At 52.7% G+C, this 23,713-nt stretch overlaps 2 protein-coding genes and 2 long non-coding RNA genes across 5 annotated transcripts in view; 2 read left to right on the plus strand and 2 right to left on the minus strand.

Annotated features, from left to right (window-relative positions):
* Positions 1 to 8,658, minus strand: part of Chst11 (carbohydrate sulfotransferase 11) — a 176,931-nt gene extending 168,273 nt beyond the window's left edge. Inside the window, exon 1 of one of the 2 annotated variants that reach the window (XM_021724470.3) lies at positions 8,000 to 8,658. In XM_021724470.3, the coding sequence (XP_021580145.1) occupies positions 8,000 to 8,117 (118 nt within the window). In that variant the 5' untranslated portion in view covers positions 8,118 to 8,658. The remainder of the gene's footprint in view (positions 1 to 7,999) is intronic. The other variant, XM_005322341.5, reaches the window with a different exon arrangement.
* A 2,888-nt stretch (positions 8,659 to 11,546) lies between these two features.
* Positions 11,547 to 14,020, plus strand: LOC144378556 (uncharacterized). Its single transcript, XR_013440337.1, has 3 exons — positions 11,547 to 11,925; positions 13,288 to 13,491; positions 13,594 to 14,020. It is a non-coding gene; the product is annotated as an uncharacterized LOC144378556 (long non-coding RNA).
* Positions 14,021 to 15,906: 1,886 nt separating this feature from the next.
* On the minus strand, positions 15,907 to 19,870 carry LOC144378561 (uncharacterized). Its single transcript, XR_013440351.1, has 2 exons — positions 19,795 to 19,870; positions 15,907 to 19,300 (listed from the first exon to the last, which is right to left on the minus strand). It is a non-coding gene; the product is annotated as an uncharacterized LOC144378561 (long non-coding RNA).
* Positions 18,833 to 23,459, plus strand: LOC144378560 (uncharacterized). The gene is made up of 2 exons (XM_078052913.1): positions 18,833 to 20,188; positions 20,923 to 23,459. Exon 2 carries the CDS (start codon positions 22,022 to 22,024, stop codon positions 23,180 to 23,182), a length of 1,161 nt encoding a protein of 386 aa, XP_077909039.1. The 5' UTR covers positions 18,833 to 20,188; positions 20,923 to 22,021; the 3' UTR covers positions 23,183 to 23,459.
* Positions 23,460 to 23,713: the final 254 nt, after the last annotated feature.

Here is a 23,713-nt window from a genome sequence, read left to right on the forward strand (position 1 = left end):
ATCTACCTGAGATAGCGGCCCTTCCCCTGCTGCTTATCAGAACCGCTCAGCTCAGCCATGCTGGGTTAAGGCGGTACTTCTGCATGGGTTGGCCAGGGCGGGTCTGAGGATTACATCAAGACGAGTCGAGACCTGGAGTTCCAAAGTCCGGGGACGGTGGACCTCAAAGGAGTCTGAGAAGGACCACTAAGACTCCTGGTTTTATTTAATCTAAATAAAAGTGAAACTTAAGTAATGTTACTTATACAGTCAGAAGCACCCCATCTCACCTGTCACCTCAAGTCACGTGACGTTTACAACATGCAGGCAGGCCACCTGAGGGGCAAGATGGGCAACCGCAGACCCTGGACAACAGCGGCCAGCTGCGCTCAGCGGATCAGGAGAGGGAGGAGCCGCCACCGGCTGCTGGTGACCCAACAGCTTCTGCTGTGGTCCGGTCTACAGCCGTGAGACCTGCTTTAACTACCCTAAAACTCACAAAATGTAACAGAGGCTCAAAGGGGGCCCAGCCGGGAAGCCAGAGTTGGGAGATAATGGTCACAATGAGGGCCGCCGCGAGAAAGCAATGAGCCTCTCTTTCTGGGTCACACTACCCGGTAAAAAGGACCACGGAGAAAGAATGGAACCCACAGAATTATCCAGAAGATGACAAACACGTGGAATTCCACTCACCGTGGCAGACAGGGTCCTATCCCATGAAGTTGGATAATGATGGTAGGGATGTGTTTAGATCATTCATAAACAAAACATATTGGAGAGAGCTCTTGGGGTGTGTTTTACCAACGGGGCACGTGGGGGCTCATCAGTCATTCTACTCTCTTTCTAGAATGCTTTCCGCGCTGCAGACCTGGCCACTGGAAAGCTGCATTTCCCATGCTCGTTGGAAGCGAAGGTTCTGGATAGGAACTTGGTCCTCCTGCGAGGAGCACTCATTCGAAATGCAGAAAGCAGACGGGAAGCAGAGGCCACCTTCCTGCCTGCGGGGCTATTTTGCTACTGGTCAGCACGGTGATGGGACACCAGGATTTTGAAAAAAGGCCTTACAGGGCTTGCTCTCCAGCTCCGTCACTGGTTTTATCTAGAACTTAATAAATAGCCCCAGACCCAGTGTGGGAGGCAGCAGCACCCCGCGTGCATCAGGTGTTTGGAGAAGTCATGCCAATACACACCCACTCATGAGTTACTACAGGCCCTGCTCCCGCTAGCCGCAAGCACAAAATTCCCTCGGGTCCGTTCCTTCCTGCTTCAAATACCTGGGCTGCTTCCTATTACCTGCCTGCACTAGAGCAGCACAGGAGCAGGGAGGTTCCAGAGAAAGCTGTTGGGTCACCAGCAGCCAGAGGCCGCTCCTCCCTCTCCATCGGTGGAGCTGGCTGGAAGGGATGGTTTTGACATTCACTTAGTCACTCTGTAAGCGTTCCTCAGACCCCCTGGCTAGGCCCAGGGGTAGGAAGGACGATCAGGACAGGATGCATACCCTGCTGAGCCAAAGGGGAAGGGGTACCAGTGAGAACTAGAGAAATACTAAAGCCCGGCGATGGCTCGGAGGCCTTGGGGGAGAAAATGAAAGGATTTCACATGGGTGGATTTTTTTTTTTTCTCTCCAGGAAATTTCTGCGTCTACTTCTATTTGAACTTCCAGGTTGAAGGCCCGAGTAAATAACTTATTTCCTTCCCTTCCCTTCCTGACTCTAAACCAACCTCACCATTCATCAAAGAGAGAGATACTAACTGCAAGCCCCCGGCTCTGCAAAGGGGCCAGAGACGCCTGCTCATTAAAGGTCAGCACCCTGCAAAGATGCCACCAACCAGGACACATTCAAATGTCAGTATTAAAATGTGTGTCATAAAACAGGCACTCAGAGGACAGGGAGATGGGGACACAGACTAGCACCCGGGCCTTTCGCTCCCAAATCCCAGGCCCATCTAACCCCTCTGTGCTCTTGGAGTGACAACGTGCGCCCGATGCTGCTTAGGGCTGATTGGATTCCACCCATTGGACCTTGAAGAGCTTAAGATGCCCCCCAACAAACTCAGCGTGGACACACGGCCTGCCCCTTCACTTCTGCAGGTCTCTGCTCTCCCATGTCATCTTATCAATGACATTCCCAATTACCTCTCTGTGACCCCACAGCCCCTGGACTCTCCTCCCTGCTTGGTGTTTCCTTAGACCATAGACACGTCTGACCTCTCCACTGGCAGCCCAGCATCTGTCTGCCCCAGGAGAGTGCGTGTTCCATGAGGGACAGATGCTCATGGTGCGTCCCCAGGACCTAGAACCCGAGAGGAACTCTGCCAGTGTCAATCCGCCACATCCGATCTCAGGTGCATCCGATTACAAGCTCCAGGAAATTCTAATTGACGGATCGGCTTGCTCAGTGACCTCCTACGAAGATCTGCCCGCCCTTGGATTTCTTCTAAAGATGGGGTCCCCTGATTCAAAAGCAAAACTCAAAAGAAAGAAAAAATGTGTCAGCCAGACTTCTGGGTTTTCTGTATCAACGCTTTTAAGAAGAAGCCTGCTGGCCCTGGCTTTCGTGACAACCTTTGTCACTTGACCTCCAGAATAAGACCGGGTCTGTCCCCCCCGGTGGGGTTTAGAAGGGAAAGGGTGGCGCCTGAGCTTCTGAGCCTTTGATTTCCTGTTTTTAAATGGCTGTGCTAAGCCAGTCCTAGGCAAAATGATCTTCCACCAGACACCTAGAAACGGGGCTGCCTCTGCTAGGGGAGGGATCCCCTGGCCCCTCACTCCCCACCCCACACAAACCCCCAGCCTTCCTTTCGGAGGTGCCCGATCACCCGGCTTATTTCACAGGACAATGGGTTGGAACCAACAGTGCTTCTAACTGTCAAAGGAAATTGCGTAAGAGAGTCTATCTCATCTCAGCCGCTGCTGTAAGGAAACCGTGCTGTGAAGACACCAACGTTTAAACCACCCAGGGGACACCCCCGACGGAGGAGGTCTTGTCTTTCAGTTGTTTAGTGCTGTTTCCAGGGTTCACAAAGAAAGGCTTCATATGGAACACTGTCTTGACACTTTTCCCAAGGAAGTTTCAGATAGGTGACACAAAAACAGTCACTGCGTCTCTATGACCCCAAACTCATTCTGTGCCTAAGCACAAAAAGATTCTCTCACGTAAAACAAATTTGTGCAGAAACAATAACAAAAAAGAAAAAAAAGAAATGAAACAATTCTGGCCTGATATCCTGCAAAGGGGTAGGTGGGGACAGAGACACACGCAGGTCTATGAATTTAAGAGGTTGTGGCTAAACTGTCTTCAAACTTAATAACTAGTCACCATAGTGATGCGTTTAAAATAATATTTTATCTAAAATAATATTTTATCAGTCAAGGTAAAAAATGCATGATGTCACTTCAAATTTTTTTTTTAAATACATATAGGTTATATATCCCTCATTTGAAATGTGTAGGGCCGGAAGTGTTTCAGATTTAGAACTTTTTTTCCAGATTTTTGGAATATGTGCATATGCATAATAAGAGATCTTGGGGAGTCAGACCCATATATAAATGTGAAATCCATTTATGTCACATACACCTTGCACACATAGCCTGAGGGTAGCTTAATACAATATTTTTAGTGCATCTGTGTTTTGAATGTGATCCATCACATGAAATCAGGTGTGGAATTTTCCACATCGACTCTCAAAAAGTTTCAGATTTTGCAGCATTTTGATGAGGCCTGTTCATTTGCATATATGTTCTAGCAAGTGGAGAAAAACTGGCAGTTTGCCGTTGAGTGATCAAACAACGGATAATTGTTTATCTTCAGGCACCCAAACTTTCAAAGACCATTATGTTTATAATTAGATTAAAAGTTCAATACCAACTGCATTTTATATTCAGCCTGGTCCAATGAAACTACACGGAGGTAACCGGAGAAGTCTTTAAAGAAAGACTCTACATTCAACCAGGGCAAAGAAATCCCAGGTGACATTGAAAGTCAACATAATGCAAAAGGAAAAAGAGAGAAGAGGGAGAGAAGAAAAGCCTTTCTCCTGGCAGGCAGGTCTCTCTTCTACAAACCGTAGCCTTCAAACAAAAACCACAATCCTACCCCACAGCACAAAAGGAGGTGGGAGGTTCAGCACAGAGGCAGCCCGAGGCCTCCCCGCCCTCGCCCCACTTGCTCCATCAAAGCAGGGCCTGCTGCAGGTATGCAAGACATTTTAATGTAAGGGGATGAACTTCCACAAGTTCACAGAGGGCCTGAAAAGAGTGCAGAAACCACAGGTATGTGCCTCCAATTGCACCCCTTTGGGGAGTGGTTCACATCTATACCGAGTCTGTCCTGAGGACAGGTTCTTCAAGTCCATGGCTAAAAGGGGCCAGCCTTCCTCAGCATCCAGGGCACACTCTGCCTGACACCTCAGGGGCCGAAAATTGAGGCCCCGGTGAGAGCTCCTTTCTGGTACCAGATCAGCTTAAAATGGGTCTAGGTCTCAGGGGAACTCAGGAAGGCACGGACATGTCCCCACCGACAGAGCCAGAGTCACGGGCGAGACATTCTTGGCAAGGCTTGAAGTCACCTTCCTGGAAACTGGCGACAGGGGTCTGTTTCCAGACTCCTAGACTTTACAGAGACTCTACCGCGTGTCGGGCACTGGGTAAAACATCAGGAGGAGAAGGGAGCTTGAAACGTGGGGGCTGCCTCAAAAAGTATTCTTCATAAAGATTGTTAACTCAGAGGGTCAAAGACTCCTAAAGAAAACTGCCTGACAAGGCCCATTTCTCTAAACCCTCCACTAATGGATGGCTGATGACTCAAATTCATGAATTACTCAAGCTTATGAATTAGAAAAGTACAAAAGACAACGGCCCCGGATTAGAACAGGAGGGAAAGGCGCTCAGGCCCCTGACAGCTGTCTTCTTTTATGATCCTCTCCCCTTCACACCCTCCAGCCACTAGTGAAGCCTGAAGTCCATTTTTTTTTTTTTTTGAACATTATTTTTCTAACTCACAGCTAGAACTCCTGCCAGAGGGCTCCAAGTTTTTAGCAAGACAATCTGTCCCTACTGCCTCTCCCAGAGTGACCTGGAGAAACCGAAATTGCAAAGCCAGGCTACCAGTATCAGCTATCCTCATCCTAAAAGTCTTCAGAGATGCAAAAATCAAGTCACATTTAAAGAAATTCAGGGCAGGCACAGTGGCACGAGTATATAATCCCAGGCACTAGGGAGGCTGAGGTAGGAGGATGGCAAGTTGGAGGCCAGCCTGAGCAACTTAGCCAGACTCTGTCTCAAAATAAAATAAAAAGGGCCAGGGATGTAGCTGGGTGACAGAGCCCTTGCCTAGCATGCAGGAAGTCCTGGGTTCAATCCCCAGCACCACAAAACTCAAAGCCATAGAAAAAAAGATGTAGCACAGGTTGTCATCAAAAGTGTACTCTAACAAAATGAACCCCACCCCACCCCCAAAAAAATGTTTTAAATGGATTCCAAACCATTTTTGCATTTGGCATGCCCCAGGTAATAATAAACTGTTGATGCAGAATTTTTGCTGAACTACATGTAATTTCAAACAAGGAAGACCTTTCAAATTAACTGTCTATAGTTCCACGTTCAAAAGAATGTTTTGAAAGTTGTATTCGCTGTGCACTCGGGGGAAATAGCTGAAAAGCATCCTCATAGAAATATGAATTTTAAAAAATGCCAAATAAATACATAGATAAATAAACGTTATTTCTGGTGTGGAAAGGGGACCAGAAAGTGAAGCAAAGGGCAGGGCAGATCAAAGACAGAGGATCCTGACCAGCTCAAGCTTAGTAAAGGCTGTGCTGCTAGTTCCAACAGGCTAGACGGAAAAGAGCTCCATCTACTTCCAAGTCGACTAAATATTCTGACTAGAGCTGGAAATTTTAGCAAAGAGCCAATTACAAGTTGAAAGTTTCTTCCCACTATCTTTAGCTAGAAAGTTATGTCCCAATTCTCTCCTGGGATCTGTGAAAACGGATTTTGGCTGGACAATTCACAGGTACAGGGAAGCTAATGTGCATTCCCGCTGGGGGCTGACACTGATCCCTGTTGAGGCATTTCTGCAGAGCATTACCTGGCATGCTCAGTTCCAGCAAAACTTGAATGGGCCTGAACACATCTCTCGAGTCTAGACCAGATCATCAGGCGCTTTGTTCGAACTGCTTGAGCTCCATTATATTGGCACACGGCCCTGTCCTCTAACCCTCTGGGGAGAGTCTAGCCTGGTCTCCAGCAGCCCCAGAAGTTTGGCACTCTCTGATGCCCGCTGCAACCGCGGCCTGGCTAGGGGAATGTGAGCAAGGTCCATTTTTAAATTCCCTTAGAAGTTTCACAACCACAGGTTTGGGTGAGGAGACAAACGCCGCTCTAGTTTGCTGACATTAAACTAAAAATACCCAGCTGCAAACAAAAGCCATCTTTTACAAGGGCTGGCTGGGATGTTCTGAGGTTCCATAGTGTAGTGTGGGACCATATCCCTGGCAGCCAGGCTGCCTTAAGGACTGGTCCAGGCCCAGCAGGGCAATGGGGCCCTCTGTGTCCTCGCTGTCAAGGAATCCCAGAGCCGGCAGCCCTGCCTGTGATGCAGAGAACAGCTTTATTCCTCTGCCCTCCACCAAGGCGCAGGCTTGATGAATTCGGGGCTGCGTCTGCTGCAAGTGTTAGATACACACTGAGGGGAGAAGGGGGGGGTGTGCAAAATGAAAACCACCAACCCCATTTCCCTGGAAGGAAATGTGTTTCCATCTCCCTACTCCTTGCAATTCGAACAGCAAATCATTGTTGTGACTACATGGGGAAAGGCAACTCTGAGACATTAAAAATGCATTTCAGAGCCAAGGTGGCCTGGCAGGGATCTGTTAAGAGGTGACAAATGAGGAGGTGGTGTGGGGACTAAGGCTTGGCGGGGAGAGACTCATAACCCCAGGCGGCTTCTGGGAAGGTTCTACCTGTTGGAGACCAGCAGCAAAGTCCGGGGCCACAGAGCAGGAGGGCACCCACCCACCTCCCCCTGGTCTCAAACTTTCCTCTGGCTCCTCCGAAGCAGCCGCGAGCCCTGTTCGTCCCTGTCCTAGTCTAGATTTCAGATCTGGAACTTTGCCTAAGCCAGGGGGTAGAACCGAGAAAAGGGTCTTTCCCACACACACACCTACACACCAAGGAGGGGACTCCTATGCTTGGAATCCAGGAAGAGGGAGATACAACCTGACGATCCGCCCAAGACCTGGCCAAAGTTTCCTCCAAAACTGTGGCCAAGGGTGACCCAAGAGCTCTGGGTCCCCAGTTTAGGGTCTGGGGGTAGGTTCGGTGTGTAGTAGGGGTGGGCCAGGACCCAGGGTACTGGCCGCAAGATCAACGCGGAGCAGGACCCTCGGGTGTTTTGCAAAAGGCCGGTGCCTGATGGAGGGCAGCTCCGGGAACCCAGTCTCTCCCCGCGACCTGCGCAGCGCTGCCGAGCCCTGGACACGTGGGAGCTGAGCCTGGGGCTGCCTAGTTCGCTGCAGGGACTCGCAACCTCGCTGGGGCTTGCTCCGTTCGCCCCCAGGGCCCCCAACCAGGAAGAGGCAGCGCGCCCGGCTCAGAGCGGCCAGCTCCGGGTGCCTTTTCATCCTCAGATCTCGGCAGGATCAGGAACCGAGTTTTTTCCTTTTCAAACTAGCCCCCACCTCTGGCAGCTCCCCACAACCTCTACCTTTCCCTGCTACCTCGCAGACAGGCAAGAGACACAAAGAAAAAGAAAAGAAAGAAGGAGGGGAAACCTCTACCACCCTTCCTGGTCCCATCCTCCAGTCTGGGGCTGGGATGAAGAAGAGGAAGAATCACACCTTCTCTCCTCCTCCCCATCCTAATTCGGTGACCCGGGCGGATCCCGGCAGCAGGATTCCCGAAGAAGAGGCCGAGGGGAAAGAGGTAAGGTTGGAAGAGGCAGAAACCAGGCGAGGCGAGCTAGCGAGAGCGCGAGAGAGAAGAAAATATCCAACAAAACCACGCTAACGCGCCCCCTACCTGGGTGCAACATACTTTGGAAATAGAAGATGACCAGGATAAAGGATCCCAAGCAAGTGGCCAGCACCATCCGGCAAATTCTGTTCATCCTCATCACTTCCAGCAGCGCCGGCTTCATGGCTTTTGTCCTGGCTGCAGGGACCGGGGAGTCCGGGAGGCGCGCCCGGGGCGCAGGAGTGGGGACCCCGCCGCGCGGACCGGAGCCCGGGAGGCGCAGGGCAGGGCTGGGCAGCGATCGGGGAAGGATCGAGTGGCTTCGCGGCGGTTCTCGGAGCCCCCAGCCCGGGGCCGGGGTGTGGAAGGCGCCGGAGTTGGTCTGGAAGTGCCGAGATGCGTGGACCAGCGTCCGCGCGCCCCTGCTGCTGCTCCTCCCCGCCTCTCCGCGCGCTCCGCCGCCTCCTCCGCTCGCTCCGGCGGTCGCCGCTGCCTCCTCGCGGGCCGGGCGGCTGGGGTGCGAGCGGCGACGGTGCTGCCGCCGCTGCTACCGCTGCGCTGCACTGGCCGCTGTGGCTGTCGGACGGCCCCCTCCCTCCTCTCCAAAGGCTACTTCATTGCGCTCCAATGATCTATATATTCCGAGGCTGGGTTTTACCAAATGCAACTCGCAGCCCCCGGCGAGGGGAGGGAGCCTGCGGAGCGGCGAGGAGGGCGGGGCCGCGCCGGGGCGGAGCGTCGCCTCCCCCCGCCCCTGCCCGGGACTTGGTCGCGTCCAGCTGTTTCCCGGGGAGTCCGGAGTGCGCCGCGCTCCCGCAGGGTCCCAAAAGCCCTCAGTCCCCGGCCGAGCTCGGCCGCCGTCTGGAGGTTGTGTCAGCGTTTCCATGACAAAACCCGGAGGAAAAAAATACGAATAAAATCGCCTCGGTGCTGCCACCCACCCCCGCCAGCGTTTGGAGAGGGAAGTGGCAGCGAGCGGGTTGGGCGTCTGAGGGGGAAGGGGGGCTTCTGGTGGCACGCGATTATTTAAACCCCTGAACGTCGTAGCGAGCAAATTGCCCCAATCCCCCCGGGAGCGAGTGCCCTTTTCGCGACGATCAAACCTCGGCGGTTTCGTTTTTCTTTCAAACGACAGCCCTGCTGGAGCGTTGTTTTGGAAAGAGGTTAAAGAGGGCCGACTTAAAGTCAAGGTTAGGGGAAACCGCAGGGGGGTGGGGGGGGCAGGCGACCATGGAGTTTTCCCCGGGACTTTGCAGTCTCTGACACCCTCACCCCAGCCCCTCAAGGCAAAGGGGGTTAGTGGATTTTAAAACTGTTTTCCCTAAGGGTAGAGCTGTCTCCAAATTATCCCAAGTGCACAAAAATCTTCTGGGGTGGATGTGAGAAGAGGCCCTAGGCTGAAGCCACCCTCATCCCAGTCCAACAAACTGTTGAAAAAAACCCAAGCCAGCCCGAGCACGGGTAGGTAAATGGAAAGATGGCGATGCTTTCTTGTATAAAGTGCTTGGAAATGTTCAGTTCCATGCATTTAGGTTGTTTGGCAATCAGTAGAGGGGAAACCAAGGAAATGGTGCCGAGATCCCTTTTACACCAGGAAAAAAAAAAAAGCTGTTATTGTGAAAACTAATTTCAGTGCCTTATTATCAAGTCATTATTGATAGTACTGTTAATTCAATAATACTATAAGACAAAGTGTCTTTCAATGACTATCACAAAAATAGACATTTGGTACTTTCTTATTGAATCTGAATGCAAATTAGGCCTTATCCCCCCCACCCCACCTTGGTTTGACAAAGACCCAACTTGCAGTCTGGTACACACGGGGACCTCAGTTCCCTTCCCCCAGAGTCCTTCTCCAGCCGTCAGAAGTAACAAAGTCAGCAGCCTTGCCTTTGATTAGGGAAGACAGTCAATTACAGCACAATATTTATGTAGCCAGTTTGTACTGTATTAATTTGTACTCACTTGTGAATGAGTTGCTTGCTAAAGGCTGCTGAGCTGAACAAGCTCCAGGAAAAGTCACTCTCCAGTGATTCCCCCAAAGGAGGGTGGAGATGGGAGCTACACCTACCTCCATCACCCTTGCAAGGGCACGGCTGGGTGAGCACGTGCAGGAAGACTTAACCCAAAATGCCAGGTTTAACTTCTGGTTTGACAGAGCAGGGGGTGGAGGGGGGCTGCCAGGTCACTCAGATGGCCTTTCACTTCCCAGGGCATGAGACCACAGTGGCAGGCATACAGCGCCTAGACACGCAGGTCACAGGGCCAAGGGAGAGGTCAGAGTCCTGTGCAGAGTGGAGGGTTGTGCTGGTCCGTGCTCAGAGAGGATGGGGGGGGGGGCATTAGCAGAATCCGTTTTTGCAATCTCACAATCTAGAATTGGCCCTTACCTACAGCGAAGGGAAGGCTCTTCCAAAAGCCTCCTCTGATTTCTAACCTGCAATGGCCTCTTTCCTCCTCTGGGTTGTGAGCACTAGTCCAAACTCCCCTCGGGCCACTACTGTACCCATTGTGCTGAGATCTTTTCTGAGGACCAGTTTTTCTTATCTCTCTGTGTCTCTAACGCCCAGCATAATGCCTAGGTTATGGTGGGCAGAAGAAAATCAGAGATGGAGAGGGGACGCCCTCTAGGGCTAGAAAGGTCAGTTAGACCACCTCTGAAGGGTATAATGGCCATTGATAGTGACCTGGGACCCTATTGTCCTTGGCCCATTCAGAGGAAGAGGGAAAAGTTTCTTATCTCCCTCCTGGAGACTGGCCAGTTAGAAGCAAGGTCATTGCTTTGTTTCCATGGCTAGGCTAACAAAACTTCATTACACCTTTTATTCACGCCACATAATAAATATGGACAAGATAAAGGACAGTGTGAGCTGATAAGACTGAGCAGAAAAGAGATGTTTATATTCTGAACACTGAGGAGATGTAAGGGTCTCTAAATCAGGCTTTTTTTCCCTGAGCACTGCTCTGGACAGGCAAAGTCAAGGCTGTCATAACAAGCCCCAATTTCAGTGGCCTAAAGCACCCAGGTGTGGTCTCCCTCCACAGTGTGTCCACTGTGGGTGGCCGAGGGGTGGCATCTGAGGCATTCTTCACAGGTATGGAAAAGCAGCTGTTGAGAAGACGCTGGTTGCAATGCTAGTGGCAAAGCAGGTGCTAGGAAGGTCTCACCCAAACCCGTGAGCCGTCCCCCAAGAGGTGCATGTGGTCTCTGCTCAGCCAGGACCTGTCCCCGGGCTGCTCAGCTCCCAAACTCCACCAGGAAATACAGTGCTGTCTTGAGTGTGAAGTCCTTGGGCAGCAGCGTCTCTGACTGCATCCCCTGCTTTAAATCCTCAAATTCCATTTTCTTTGCCCCGAGAGCTTCTGCAACCCACGCTGTGCTCACGGTGGGCGCTGGCTTGATCAGTTCACTCTCCAAAGCCAACACCATGCCAAAGAAGCTGGGGCCTGCCTAGGTCAAGGCCGGAGTGGCCCTGAAAAGTGTGTGGAAGAGAGAGGCCTATGATGTGGATGATCTTCTCAATCTGGTAAATACGAGGGGAAGAAATAGATGGAAAAATCGGAATTCCAGCTCATGGGCCGTCAGCAGTGGAAGGACAGGTATTTACAGAGCCCCTTGGATCCCTGCAGGCTGAACTTGACCTCCTCCCTGTAGACTGCACCTACAATGTACTGTCTTGTTAAGATCTTGCAAAATTGGCACGACGCCCCTTCCTGAACTTCGTAGGAGAGAGAAATGGACCCAGGGCTCTTGGTGGACAGAGAGCTCTCTAGCATCCTTGGGGAGGAGGGGGGGTACATCTTGTGCCAACACCAGCCAGGGGCCCCTCGCCGCCGGCTCCTCTGAGGACTGGCTGGGCCCATTTGCATCTCTGTGACACCTCTAGCACAAAGTACACTCAGTTAACCAGAGCACAGTCAATATTTGTGGAGTTGAATTAAAAACCATTTGCCTACAGCATGCGGAGATCCTGGGCACAAATTTTCTCCAGGTAGGTAAACCGCAGATACACAGTGGGTCACTCATGACATGGCCCTGAGAGCAGGCCTTTCAGAACAGGCAGGGGAGGAAGGGATAGAAACCGGGGCAGAGAGAGGGAGGAAGGGAAAAGAGAAAAGGAGAGGGAGACGCAGGGGAGAGGGAAGCCAGGCGAGGAAGGGAACGGAGGGGAAGATGGAGGGAGGAGGAGACAGGCAGAAATCCTTATTGGTCCTCCTTTTCTGATGCTGCCTTCTCTCCTCCCCTGTGTAAGCCCCCAGAGTCCCCTCTCCCTCCGTGGCTGAGGACGGAGTCTGTTGGGCCCCAGGCCCTGCCTAGCTGCCCCCATGTCCACACACAGCCCAGAAACCAGGTCCCCAGCTGCTCACCCTCCCCGATGCTCTGAAGTTGGCCCTGGTCCGCCCTAAACTCTGGCTTGAGACTCCAGAGCTCTCTGGGTCCCATCTGATGACCTCAGACCCTGCCCACCCCAGTGCCCCCTCTCTCGGTGCCATCCTAGTGGGTGCCACCTCTGTCCCATCAGGGCGTGACATCTCCCCTCGCCACTGGCCTCCTGGTGGAGGCCATCCTTGTCCTCCTTTTACAGAAATGGAGGTAAAGAAAGGCGGGGACGTCACCGTGCAGGAAGCGCTCTGCTGCGGTCGGCCTACCCACAGTCCCAAAGCCAGGCGCCAGGCAGTGGCTCCTGCTCTCCAGCTCCTGTCCAGACTGTCTGCTGGTGGGCACCGACAGACCAGTGGGCCCGTGGGTCCCCGAGGCAGGTCACCTCCCCTCTCTGAGCCCCACTTTCTGCACCTATAAAACGAAGATGGTCAGAGCTGCCTCCTGGACACCAGGGAGGGTGACATGGCACTCGGTAGCTGTCCTGTCCTCTCGCTGCGTTTCCTTCTTTCCACGCTGCCATGCCCTGTGCCCTCTGACCAGCCCCCTGCCTGACCACCTTTCCAGCCCCCTGGCTGCGCCCGCCGCTCCTCCTGGACACTGGCACCTTGGAGCGCCCTGTGACCTTCCTGGCACAGCGTTCACTGGCATTTGTCCTCCTATTTGTCCCTCCTCCACTCTCCCTCCATTCTGGGCAGCTGGGTGACACCTTGCCTGAGGGATTCCAAAAAGGCTTTTGGGGACAAACATTTTAAACTACAGAAGAGGCCATACCAGGGAAAGGACGCGGGCTCCCGGGAGGGAGGCGCCATCCCAGGAGGCGCCAGTGTCTTCCTGCCCTTTGCCCTGGCAAGCAGGTATTCCTCTGTGGGTCCCAGCCTCCCTGGCACAGGGACCCTGGTGTCACCAGAGATTCCAGTTTCTTAAACATAGTACAAAAGTTACAGAACCACTGACCTGAGACAGCTTTCAGACAGAGATAACTAGACGCCTTGGAGTGTGACCATGTGACTGACACAAGACCAAGACGGCCTCCCATGACCCGGTGGGTGCCAGGGCCAAAGCGAGGCTCTGAGAAGCCCTGAGTACCTGAAGTCTTGTGATGCTGCACCCCATATGTACTTCCATGGATCAATAATACAAAGACAGGAAGTTCATATCGAAAACGCCAACAAAGGTCAGAGTGGTTTTCTTTTTCTTCTTTTTTGGGTACTGGGGACTGAACTGAGGGGTGCTTTACCAGTAAGCTATACCTCTACTCTATTTTGTTTCAAGACAGGATCTTGCCAAGTGGCCAAGGTTGGCCTCCAACTTGCGATCCTCCTGCCTCAGCCTCCCAAGTAGCTGGGATTACAGAGTGCTCTACTGTGCCCAGCTCAAAGTTCAGATGTCTTTCTAATGCTTTTTCTTCTAGCAAATCTCCTTGTCCTAAGTATGAAGTTTGCCGAGTTTTGACAACTGAATACAGTTGTGTACAACCCCCATCCGTACAATCAAGATACAGAGCATGTCCATCATCCAGAAAGTTCTCTCCTGCCCCTTTGCTGTTCACCTCCCAACCCAGACCCTGTTCCTAGGCAATCAGTGATTGTGTTGCTCTGGCTAGAGTTTCGCCTTTTCTAAAGCATTGCATATAAATGGAATCACACTGTATAAAGCCTCCCATGTCTGGCTTCTTAGACTTGGCAACATCGTTTTGAAATGAATTCATCTTGTCACGTGTATTAATGTCGTATTCCTTTCTGTTGCTGAGCTGTGCTCCGTAGCACGCATTTGCTCCTGTGTGTCAGGTGCCACTAAGCGTGTTACATACACCGCCACTGATCCTCACACCCCATCATTCAGGTACGGCATGTGTATCCAAAATGACAGACTCAGCCTCAGAAAGATCAAGGGATCATCTCACATTTACACAGCCAGAGGTGGGATTTGAACCAAGGAATCGGGCACCAAGGCCCATGCTTCAGAACCTCTCAACCATATTCGTGTTCTCCAGCACCTGGCACATTCCGTCTCTAGGTTCTTATCAAGATCGGGTCCAGGCTGGGTGCAGTGGTGCACACCTGTAATCTCAGCAGCTCAGGAGGCTGAGGCAGGAAGATTGCAAGTTCAAAGCAAGCCTCAACAACCTAGTGAAGCCCTAAGCAACTCAGTGAGACTCTGTCCCAAAATAAAATACAAAAAACAAAAGGGGGGGGGGCTGGGGATATGGCTCAGTGGTTAAGTGCCCCAGAGTTCAATCCACAGTACAAAAAAAAAGAAAAAAGAAAGAAAGAAAAAAAATCATGTCCTATCAACATTAACCTTTCTAGCGGCTTGAGAGCAAGTTCAGAGGGGTGGGCAACAAGGAGTTAAAGGAGGACTTTTCTCCTGTCCAAAGACCGTCCTCCATGCAGGTCAAACCTGCCAAGTCCGGGCCCTCTGCCCTACTCTCCTCCTGCCCTGCAAGTGGCTGTTTAGAAGAGAGGATGTGATGAATCTTTGCAAATGAGTGATGCAAACAGTCTTCACCTTTGTTCGGGTTGCCCTGGGGTGTCATGAAAAAGCCTCTTTGAGTTGTTTACGACCCTCTTTTGATATGAAAGGGCTCTCTGTAAACCTGCTGACCCCAGAGCATTGTGAAGTGAAGGAAGTCCAAGGGAGGAACTGGGGGAGGATTCAGAGCCTCAGATGTTTTCCCCTAAAACAATCCCTGGTGTTCCGTGGGCAGCCTCAGAAATGGCTGTTAAATATTTGCGCCTGTGATAGAGAACTCCTGGATAGCAAAGGAAATGAGCAAAGTTAAATCCTTTGCTGTATCGAGAGAGTGGATACGGAGGACGAAGACCAGCCCACCCAGACCCCAGTAGACACAGGAATAAAGAACACACGGAATTCAATGTGACTGGGTAATAAAATACGGGGAAACATTCAACCCCAACGATTAAAAAGAGGCGAGCCAAAGCAAGACACCACTTTGGTGCACCTAAGTCGCCAAGGCTTCCATTAAAGGATACATTTTCCCTGGTGATGGAAAGAAGAGAACGGAAGGGGGCCCCCAGGTGGTGCTGGGAGAAGCAACTGGGCGACCCTTGGAAGTTCACTCTGAAAGTCCCATCTTCCCCCAGGGGGCTGAGCTCCACTTCCCAGGCCACCGTCTCTGGGAAGTGGGCTTTGGAGTCAGCCCCATCTGAATGTGCCTTTAGGGAGTCAGCCACAGGACATCTTTCAGCCTCAGTGTCCTCACCCGTCAAATGGGAATGATGATTCCTCTTTGGGGAATCGGCATGAGGACGACTCGACTCAGGTCAGGCTGATCAGAGATGCCCACTGCAGCAGCTGAGTCAGGGGCTGGGACACACAGGAGCCTCGCTGGTCTGGTGCAATTTTGACTACCACAGGCCTCCCTTCTCCCTGACACGGGAGCTAGCCCTCCTCAAGTCTGCCAAGTCACCCGACATCCTCCCAATACCCCCCTCTTCTGCCTGCATGATGGTCTCTGTTGCTTGCAGCTCAGGCCTCAGGCCCCACAGATCACAGGTGGGAGTGGAGCGGCAGACCCTGTTCTAATCAGCTTTTTTGCTACTGTGACCAAAAGACCTGACAAGGACAATTGAAGGAGGGGAAGTTTATTTGGGGGCTTATGGTTTCAGAGTCTCAGTCCCTAGACAGCCAGCTCCGTTCCTCCGGGCTCCAGGTGAGGTGCAGCAACCTGGCGGAAGGGTGTCGCAGAGAGAAGCAGTCGGGGACATGTAGCAGGAAGCGGAGAGAGATTCCACTCCTGAGGGACAAATATACACCCCAAAGGCTGCCCCCAATGCCCACCTCCTCCAACCGAACCCCACTCGCCTTTAGTCACCACCCAGTTAATCCCATCAGGGGTTCATTCACTGATGGGGTCAAGGTACTCATAACCCAAACATTTCACTCCAAACCTTGTATTGTCTCACATGTGAGCGTTTGGGGGACACCTAGTATCTAAACCATGACAGACCTTACAGCTGACTGCCATGTCTAAGGGGATTTGGCCCACTCCTTCCCTTTTTACAACCCCTTCTTTCTAAGCATTCACCTAAAACAGAGGCTACCAAAGGTCAGGCGAGGAAGGCATCATTTTGAACCCTCTCAATCTCCCTTGGATTTTCTCCGTGTGCTGGGACCAGCATGCCCAATTCTGATGTGGGCTGAGCTAAGAGGTGACTTGGGAGTCAGGAGTCCCCTGCCCAGGTCTCAGCACACCCCAAACTAGCCATGCTACTGTTATGGACTGAACTGTGTCACCCACAAGCCATATATCGAGGTCCCAGCCCCCAATGTAACTGTATTTGGGGGACAAGACCTCTAAGGTGATAATCAGCATTAAACCAGGTCATGAAGATGGGCCCCTAGTCCAACAGGACTGGTGTCCCCATAAGAAGAGGAAGAGAAGCAGAGATCTCCCTCTCTCTGCACATGCACAGAGGAAAGGCCACACGAGGACCCGGGAGAAGGCAGCCAATGACAATCCTCACCAGAAACCATCCTGCCAGCAACCCCATCTTGAACTTCCAGTTTCCAGAGCTGTGAGGAAATTAAGGTCTGTCATTTAAGCTCCCTGGGCTGGTGGTAGTTAGTCCTGGTGGGCCAAGCAGACCAACGTGGTGACCCAGCTGAAGGCACCCTGCAGAGGACATCGTGACGCTTCGGGCTCCCCAGCTCCTGTAGCATCCTACCTGCTGAGTGCCACCCACCGAATTTCTTGCAGCTCAGGTGCACAGGGCCTGCAACCCAGGCTCTGCCACCCAAATGCACACGTGTGTGACAGGGGTGGTGGCAGAGGTGTCTGGCTTTAGAGAAGCTGTGAAGAGTCTGCGGGAACCAGTCCCAGGTTCCTCCAGGTGAGCCATGGCGTCTGTGCCAAGTGCTAGTTATTCCTTTCCCGTGGCTTGAAACAGTAGAAGTGTGTCCTCTCCTGAGTCCTGGAGGCCAGGAGTCTGGCATCACGGCGCTGGCAGGGCAGTCTCCTTGCAAACCCTCCAGGGGGGTCTCTCTGGGCCTCTTCCAGCCTCGGTGGCTCCAGGGGTCTCTGGCTCATAGATCACAGCTCTAGTCTCTGTCTCCGTCATCACAGGGCTTTCCTGGCACCTGCAACTTCTTTCCTGACTTTCACAAGGACAGTTATTAGGTTTAGAGCCCATCTAGGCATCCAGGACAATCTCACCTCAAGACCTTTTTTTTTTTTAATACTGGAGATGTAACCCAGAGTGCTTTACCACTGAGGAACATCCCCAGCCCTTTTTTGTTTTTTATTTTGAGACAGGGTCTCACTAAGTTGCTTAGAGCCTGCCTCACGAAGTTGCTGAGGCTGGCCTAGAACCTGCAATTCTCCTGTCTCAGCCTCCCAAGCCACTGGGATTGTAGGCATGCACCACTGTGCCCAGCTCAAGATCCCCAACTTACTTACATCTGCGAAGACTCTTTTTCCATATAAGGTCATATTCACAGGTACCAGGGATTAGGACATGGACATATTTTTTGGTGGCCACAACTCAACCCACTGCAGATAGCAATAGCGATGTCTTCCTGGAGCAGACTTGACGCTCTTGTTTCCAGGTGAGCAGGTGCATACCTGGTTATTCAGAGCGACGCAGCTTTCTTTAAAATACTCACCTTCTCCTTTAGTGGAGTAGTAACTGCCTTTACCAAGAACTTGGATTGAGACACACTTAACTGTTCAAGTTTCACTTTTCCAACTGGAAATGCAAGAAGTGGATGAAGGAAGCATTAACCTCCCCTCTCGTTCTGACTCTGGGTGACTCTTGACTTATCGACTGAGCTTGGTCCTTGAAGATGTGACAGATCAGTGACATCAATATCAGGAACTCAAATGCAGAATCCTTTGCATATGTCCCCATGCGGGTAGGGGCATGCCTCTTGCCCTCAAAGTGATAATTTCTCAAGGATAAAAGAGCAGTTGGATGTCAGGTGCTGGTAGACAGCAAGCAACCACCTTGGCGTATTAATCTTATACTGTGGAGTTGGACTTTTAATATTCAAGATGTTAAATAATCTCTTTATGGTAATGATTAACCTGGGCACTGAAAATGAAATTAAGAATGCTGATCAGCAAAGGGAGACAGCAGGGGCTAATTGCAACACAGCAGGATGTGAATTTCCAAAGCCACGGAAAGGGAAGCGATCCTGCTCAGAGGGGAGCTTGCAGCTGTGTGCCTCTGCGTGCAGGGGACAGAGTCAGACAGGTGGTCCCATCTCGCCCAGGGTCCCCACAGCCACACCAGATGAAGCTGGAAAAGCAACATGCTGGTTCGTGAGGACCTGCTAAGTAACAGGAACTGAAGCCGTAACTCTCAGCGGGGACTTTCTGGGGACTCACATCTTCTTCGGGCTTTAACCGTGAGGTCAGTGCCATGTGGATAAGAACGTGCCTTCTCTTGAGGAGAACTGGATGATGTTCCATGATGTTGAACTTCCAAGGAATCAACCCGGTCGTCAGGAACATGGGGCTTCAGATCACCAACGACCTCCCATCCCAAGGCCCTGTCTCGGAGGCTGTAACGGGGACCTTCGAGGGCCAGAGCTGACTTGGGACACACCTGGATTCTGTTCCAAGCTGTGTGTTGAGGGCAGCGTCTCCTCCAGCCCTGTGCTCAGCTTTCCCTTGTGTTTTCTTGGCTCTTGGGCAGCTGCCACCTGTCCCCAGCTCCCTTCTTCAGCAGGGAGTCCAGCCCAGATGGCCCGCAGCTGCAGACCGATTGGCCCAGCTGGGGTCACCTGCTGGTCCTTTCCCCGTCGCTCCAACCTGAGGACGAGCATCCTCGCCGACCGGTCCTGGTTGACACGTTCCTTCTGGAGTGACAAGTGGGGAGAGACCATCCCACCACGAGGACCCAGAGTAGACCAAGGCAGGATGACCCTGGGAGGCCAAGACGAGCGGCCCTGGGTGGACCTGTAACAGAAGGGCCTCGCCTTCCTGCCGCTGCTGGAACAGGTCCCCACAAACTCGGTGCCTGAAACAAGAGAAAGGTACCATCATATAGTTCTGGAGCTCAGAAATCCAAAACTCAGTCTGGGTGGGCGAATATCTCAGAGTGTCTGCAGAAGCGTCCCTTCTGAAGGCCAAGGGAGGGGGTCTGTTTCCTTGACTTTCTAACTTCTGGAGGCCATCAGCATGCTGTGCTTGTAGCCCTGTCCCCTGTCCATAGCAGAGTCCCTCCCTCCCTCCCTTTCTCTACCTGTCTCATTCCCTGTCTCTCTCCCTCCTTCTTCCTTCTTATAAGAACCCCTATCATTACATCAGATCCACCCAGATAATCCAGGATAAACTCCCCATCTTAATGTCCTTAGTCACATCTGCAAAGTCCCCTTTGCCACTCAAGGTGACATCACCACAGGCTGCGTGGATCAGGATGTGACACCGTGGAGGGCCATTCTTCAGCCTGCCCCGAGGGATGGGAAAATAGAAACAGACAATCTTCACAGATAATCTCCCCAGCATCTGCACCTGCCGGTAGGTGACAAGAGTCCGTGGAGATCTGTCGGCAGCAACAAACATCCTGTCATAAGCAGCTTACTGGATGGACCTCAAGTCTAAGACATGAATCAAGTCCCCAATTCTCCCAGTCACTCACCCTCCTCGAGTCTGTTTCGTCACCGAGTTGTTGTGACATAGCGTGACTCACGCAGGCACACCGACGTCGTAGAGCCTCCGACGAATGTGAATCATCATTTCTGGGATAAAATGTGGAGGGCGTTGCATCTCACCCACTTGGGCAGTCGCTCACGCCTGCCCAGGCTGCGAGACCTCTGTTCTGCAGAGAGAAAGGTCCCACCTAGAGCAAAACGGTCATCCATCCACCATGAACGCTACCTTCAACAAAATAGCTCTGAAAGCCAAGGTTTGCCAAGAGAGAAAGGGTTTCCTATGTTTCTCAAACTCCCCCTGGGGTCCCTGGGTCCCCCTGTGTATCAGACCATAGGATGTGTTGACACGGGAACACCAGCTGCCCTGGTGCTGACTCTGGGTGTGAGGCTGTGGATCTGAAGACACGGGGAGGCATGTGTCCCCACCTCTGTGGGCTGCAGGGGGAGCGGAGAGGAGAGCACAGGCAGCAGCTCTGCAGCCACGGGTGCATGGTCGTATCCAAGGGGCTTCTAGGACACCAGTTGGTGAAGGGACTCACGCCAAAGATCCCATGGGCAACTGGGGGTGGGGAGTGGCATAAAGAATCCCAGGGTGGTAGCCTGGGCGGACGGATGGTCTGTCCGGCTAGCTGGCCACTCCTGGCTTCCCAGTCGCGCTCGGGGTGCGTGGGGCTTCAGGAGGCAAGTGGCTTGGCAGCACTCAGAACCTGCTGTGACTCGGTCACCCCCCGTCCAGGGAGGAGATAGACAGAAGCAGATCTGAGATTCCCTGCAGAAAAGCCAGTTTGAGGTGGCTTGCTGAGCTGGCCCTTGCCTGACCCGAGGAACGTGGATCTGGGGGGCTTCTGCCCATCCCCAGGACTGGGAGGAGCCGCTAGGTGCAGACCAAGGTCTGCGTGGAGCCCAGGACTGCGATTTTGAGATGTGCTGGGCCCAGGGTCCCTGTCTCCCCATCCCCATTGACCCTCCTCTCCCCCACTCACCCAAGGTGCTGACTGACCCCCAGGCTGTCGCCCTCCCTGGTGCACAGCACTCATGTGTCATCTCATCCTGGGAAGATGAACCGCGTGCATGCCCTGAGACCCCCGGGGAGGCTCAGAAGCTGTCCCCACTTTCCGCAGACTTCACCTGGGTGCCTTCTCCCTCTGCTGACCTCGTTCTCTACCTCATCACCAGGGACACCACCAAGTGCAGAGTCACTCAGTGAGTCCTCTTGGCAAATCTCTGAAACTGACAATGGCCTTGGGGACCCCTGCCCCAGGCCCTTCCCCTGCCCCAGGCCCCTTCCCTGCCCCAGGTCCCTTCCCTGCCCCAGGCCCTTCCCCTGCCCCAGACCTTTCCCCTGCCCCAGGCCCCTTCCCTGCCCCAGGCCCCTTCCCTGCCCCAGGCCCTTCCCTGCCCCAGGCCCTTCCCTGCCCCAGGTCCCTTCCCTACCCCAGGCCCTTCCCTGCCCCAGGCCCTTCCCTGCCCCAGGCCCTTTCCCTACCTCCATTATGTCATCAGGGCCTCTCCTACACCCAACTGGTACCTTCCAGAGAAGCAGGAAGATGTACAGGTGCACAGCCAGCTCCCAGGTCAGGCCAGCCCCCCCCCCCATCAGGCCAGCTCCCCGACTCCCCAGAAACTGCACAGCCCCAACTCCTCCAAGCACCGCCCGTCTCCCTGCACCTCCTGGACACCTCCTAGGGCCCCAGGGGCCCCCCAAACTACAGATGATACTGAACCCTGTAGATTCCAGGCTTTCTCCTGCACGTACTCAACTGTGGCAAAGCTCAATTTATACGTTAGGAGCCACAGAGATTGTTAATAATCAAGACAGAACAACTGCAGCAACACACTGCAACAAGAGTTCTTCAAACTAGGAGTTGTTTTTGTTTTTCTGGAATTTTCCATTTAATGTCTTCACACTGAAACCACAGAAAGCAAAGGGGAATAAGGGGGGAACTACTGTATCACACCACACACACACACACACCACACACCACACTCACCACACACACACACACCACACACACACACACCACACACCACACACACACACCACACACCACACTCACACACACACCACACACACACACACACCACACATGCACACACACCACATACGCACACATACCACACAAGCACACACACACTACACACACATACACCACACACACACCACACACCACATACCACACACACACACCACACACACACACACACCACACATGCACACACACCACATACGCACACATACCACACAAGCACACACACACCACACACACATACACCACACACACACACCACACACCATATACCACACACACACCACACACACACACACCACACACCACATACCACACGCACACACCACACATGCACACACACACCACACACACACCACACACGCACACACACGCACACACACACACCACACACCACATACCACACACACACACCACACACACACACCACACACCACATACCACACGCACACACCACACACACACACACCACACACCACATACCACACGCACACACCACACACGCACACACACACCACACACACACCACACACACACCACACACGCACACACACGCACACACACACCACACACATACCACACACACACCACACACCACATACCACACACACACCACACACACACACCACACACCACATACCACACGCACACGCCACACACGCACACACACACCACACACACACCACACACGCACACACACGCACACACACACCACACACATACCACACCCACACACACACACACACCATACACACATACCACACACACATACCACACACCACACATCACACACACACCCCACACGCACACACACACACCACACGCACACACACACACCACACACACCACACACACACGCACACATCACACACACACCACACACACATACACCACACACACACACACACACCACACACACACCACACACACATACACCACACACACATACACACACGCACACATCACACACACACTACACACACCCCACACACACACACACACCCCACACACACCCCACACACACCACACACACACATACCCCACACACACACACCCCACACACACCACACACACCACACACACACACACCACTCACGCACACACAGCACACACGCACACGCACATCACACACACCCCACACACACACCCCCCACACACACACACACCCCACACACACACACATTTTTGTTTAACACAGTTTGTTCATCTAGAGCACGTTAGTCTAGCACAGGTGGATAGATTCCCACACACACACCTGTGCAGCCGAGCACTGCCTAACGGGGTTCCACGCAGCACACCGCGGTGGTCCCACAGATTGTGTTGCCTAGTGACGCTGCGCTGTCTTGGTGTGTGTAAGTGCACGCTGATGTTTGCCCAGGACAAAATCACTAAGGACACAGGTCCCAGGTACGTCCTTGACCTTAAGTGGCACGTGATTGAGTGCATATGATGTATATATCCATGTCTGTACCCATCACGGTCTCCGCTTCCTCATCCATCAGGTGTAAGTTGGAATGATTTGGGGGGGGGCAGTACTGGGGATTGAGCCCAGGGTGCTCCCTCCCTGAGCCACATCCCTGGCCCTTTTAATTTCTTATTTTGAGACAGATTTTCGCTAAACTGCTCAGGCCGGTCTTGAACTTCCCAAATCTCTGGGATGACAGGGGTGCGCCACCAGGCCTGGCTTGAAATATCCACATCCCTGACCACTGCTGTGAAAATGGACGGCTCCCGGGAGCTGCTCTCAGCACA

The sequence above is a fragment of the Ictidomys tridecemlineatus genome, chromosome 6, assembly GCF_052094955.1.
Source record: "Ictidomys tridecemlineatus isolate mIctTri1 chromosome 6, mIctTri1.hap1, whole genome shotgun sequence".
NCBI classification, from domain to species: domain Eukaryota; kingdom Metazoa; phylum Chordata; class Mammalia; order Rodentia; family Sciuridae; genus Ictidomys; species Ictidomys tridecemlineatus.

What these genes read in the sequence shown, in the direction of transcription:
- LOC144378560 (XM_078052913.1), top strand. Translation starts at nt 22,022, where the DNA reads ATGCACACACACCACATACGCACACATACCACACAAGCACACACACAC.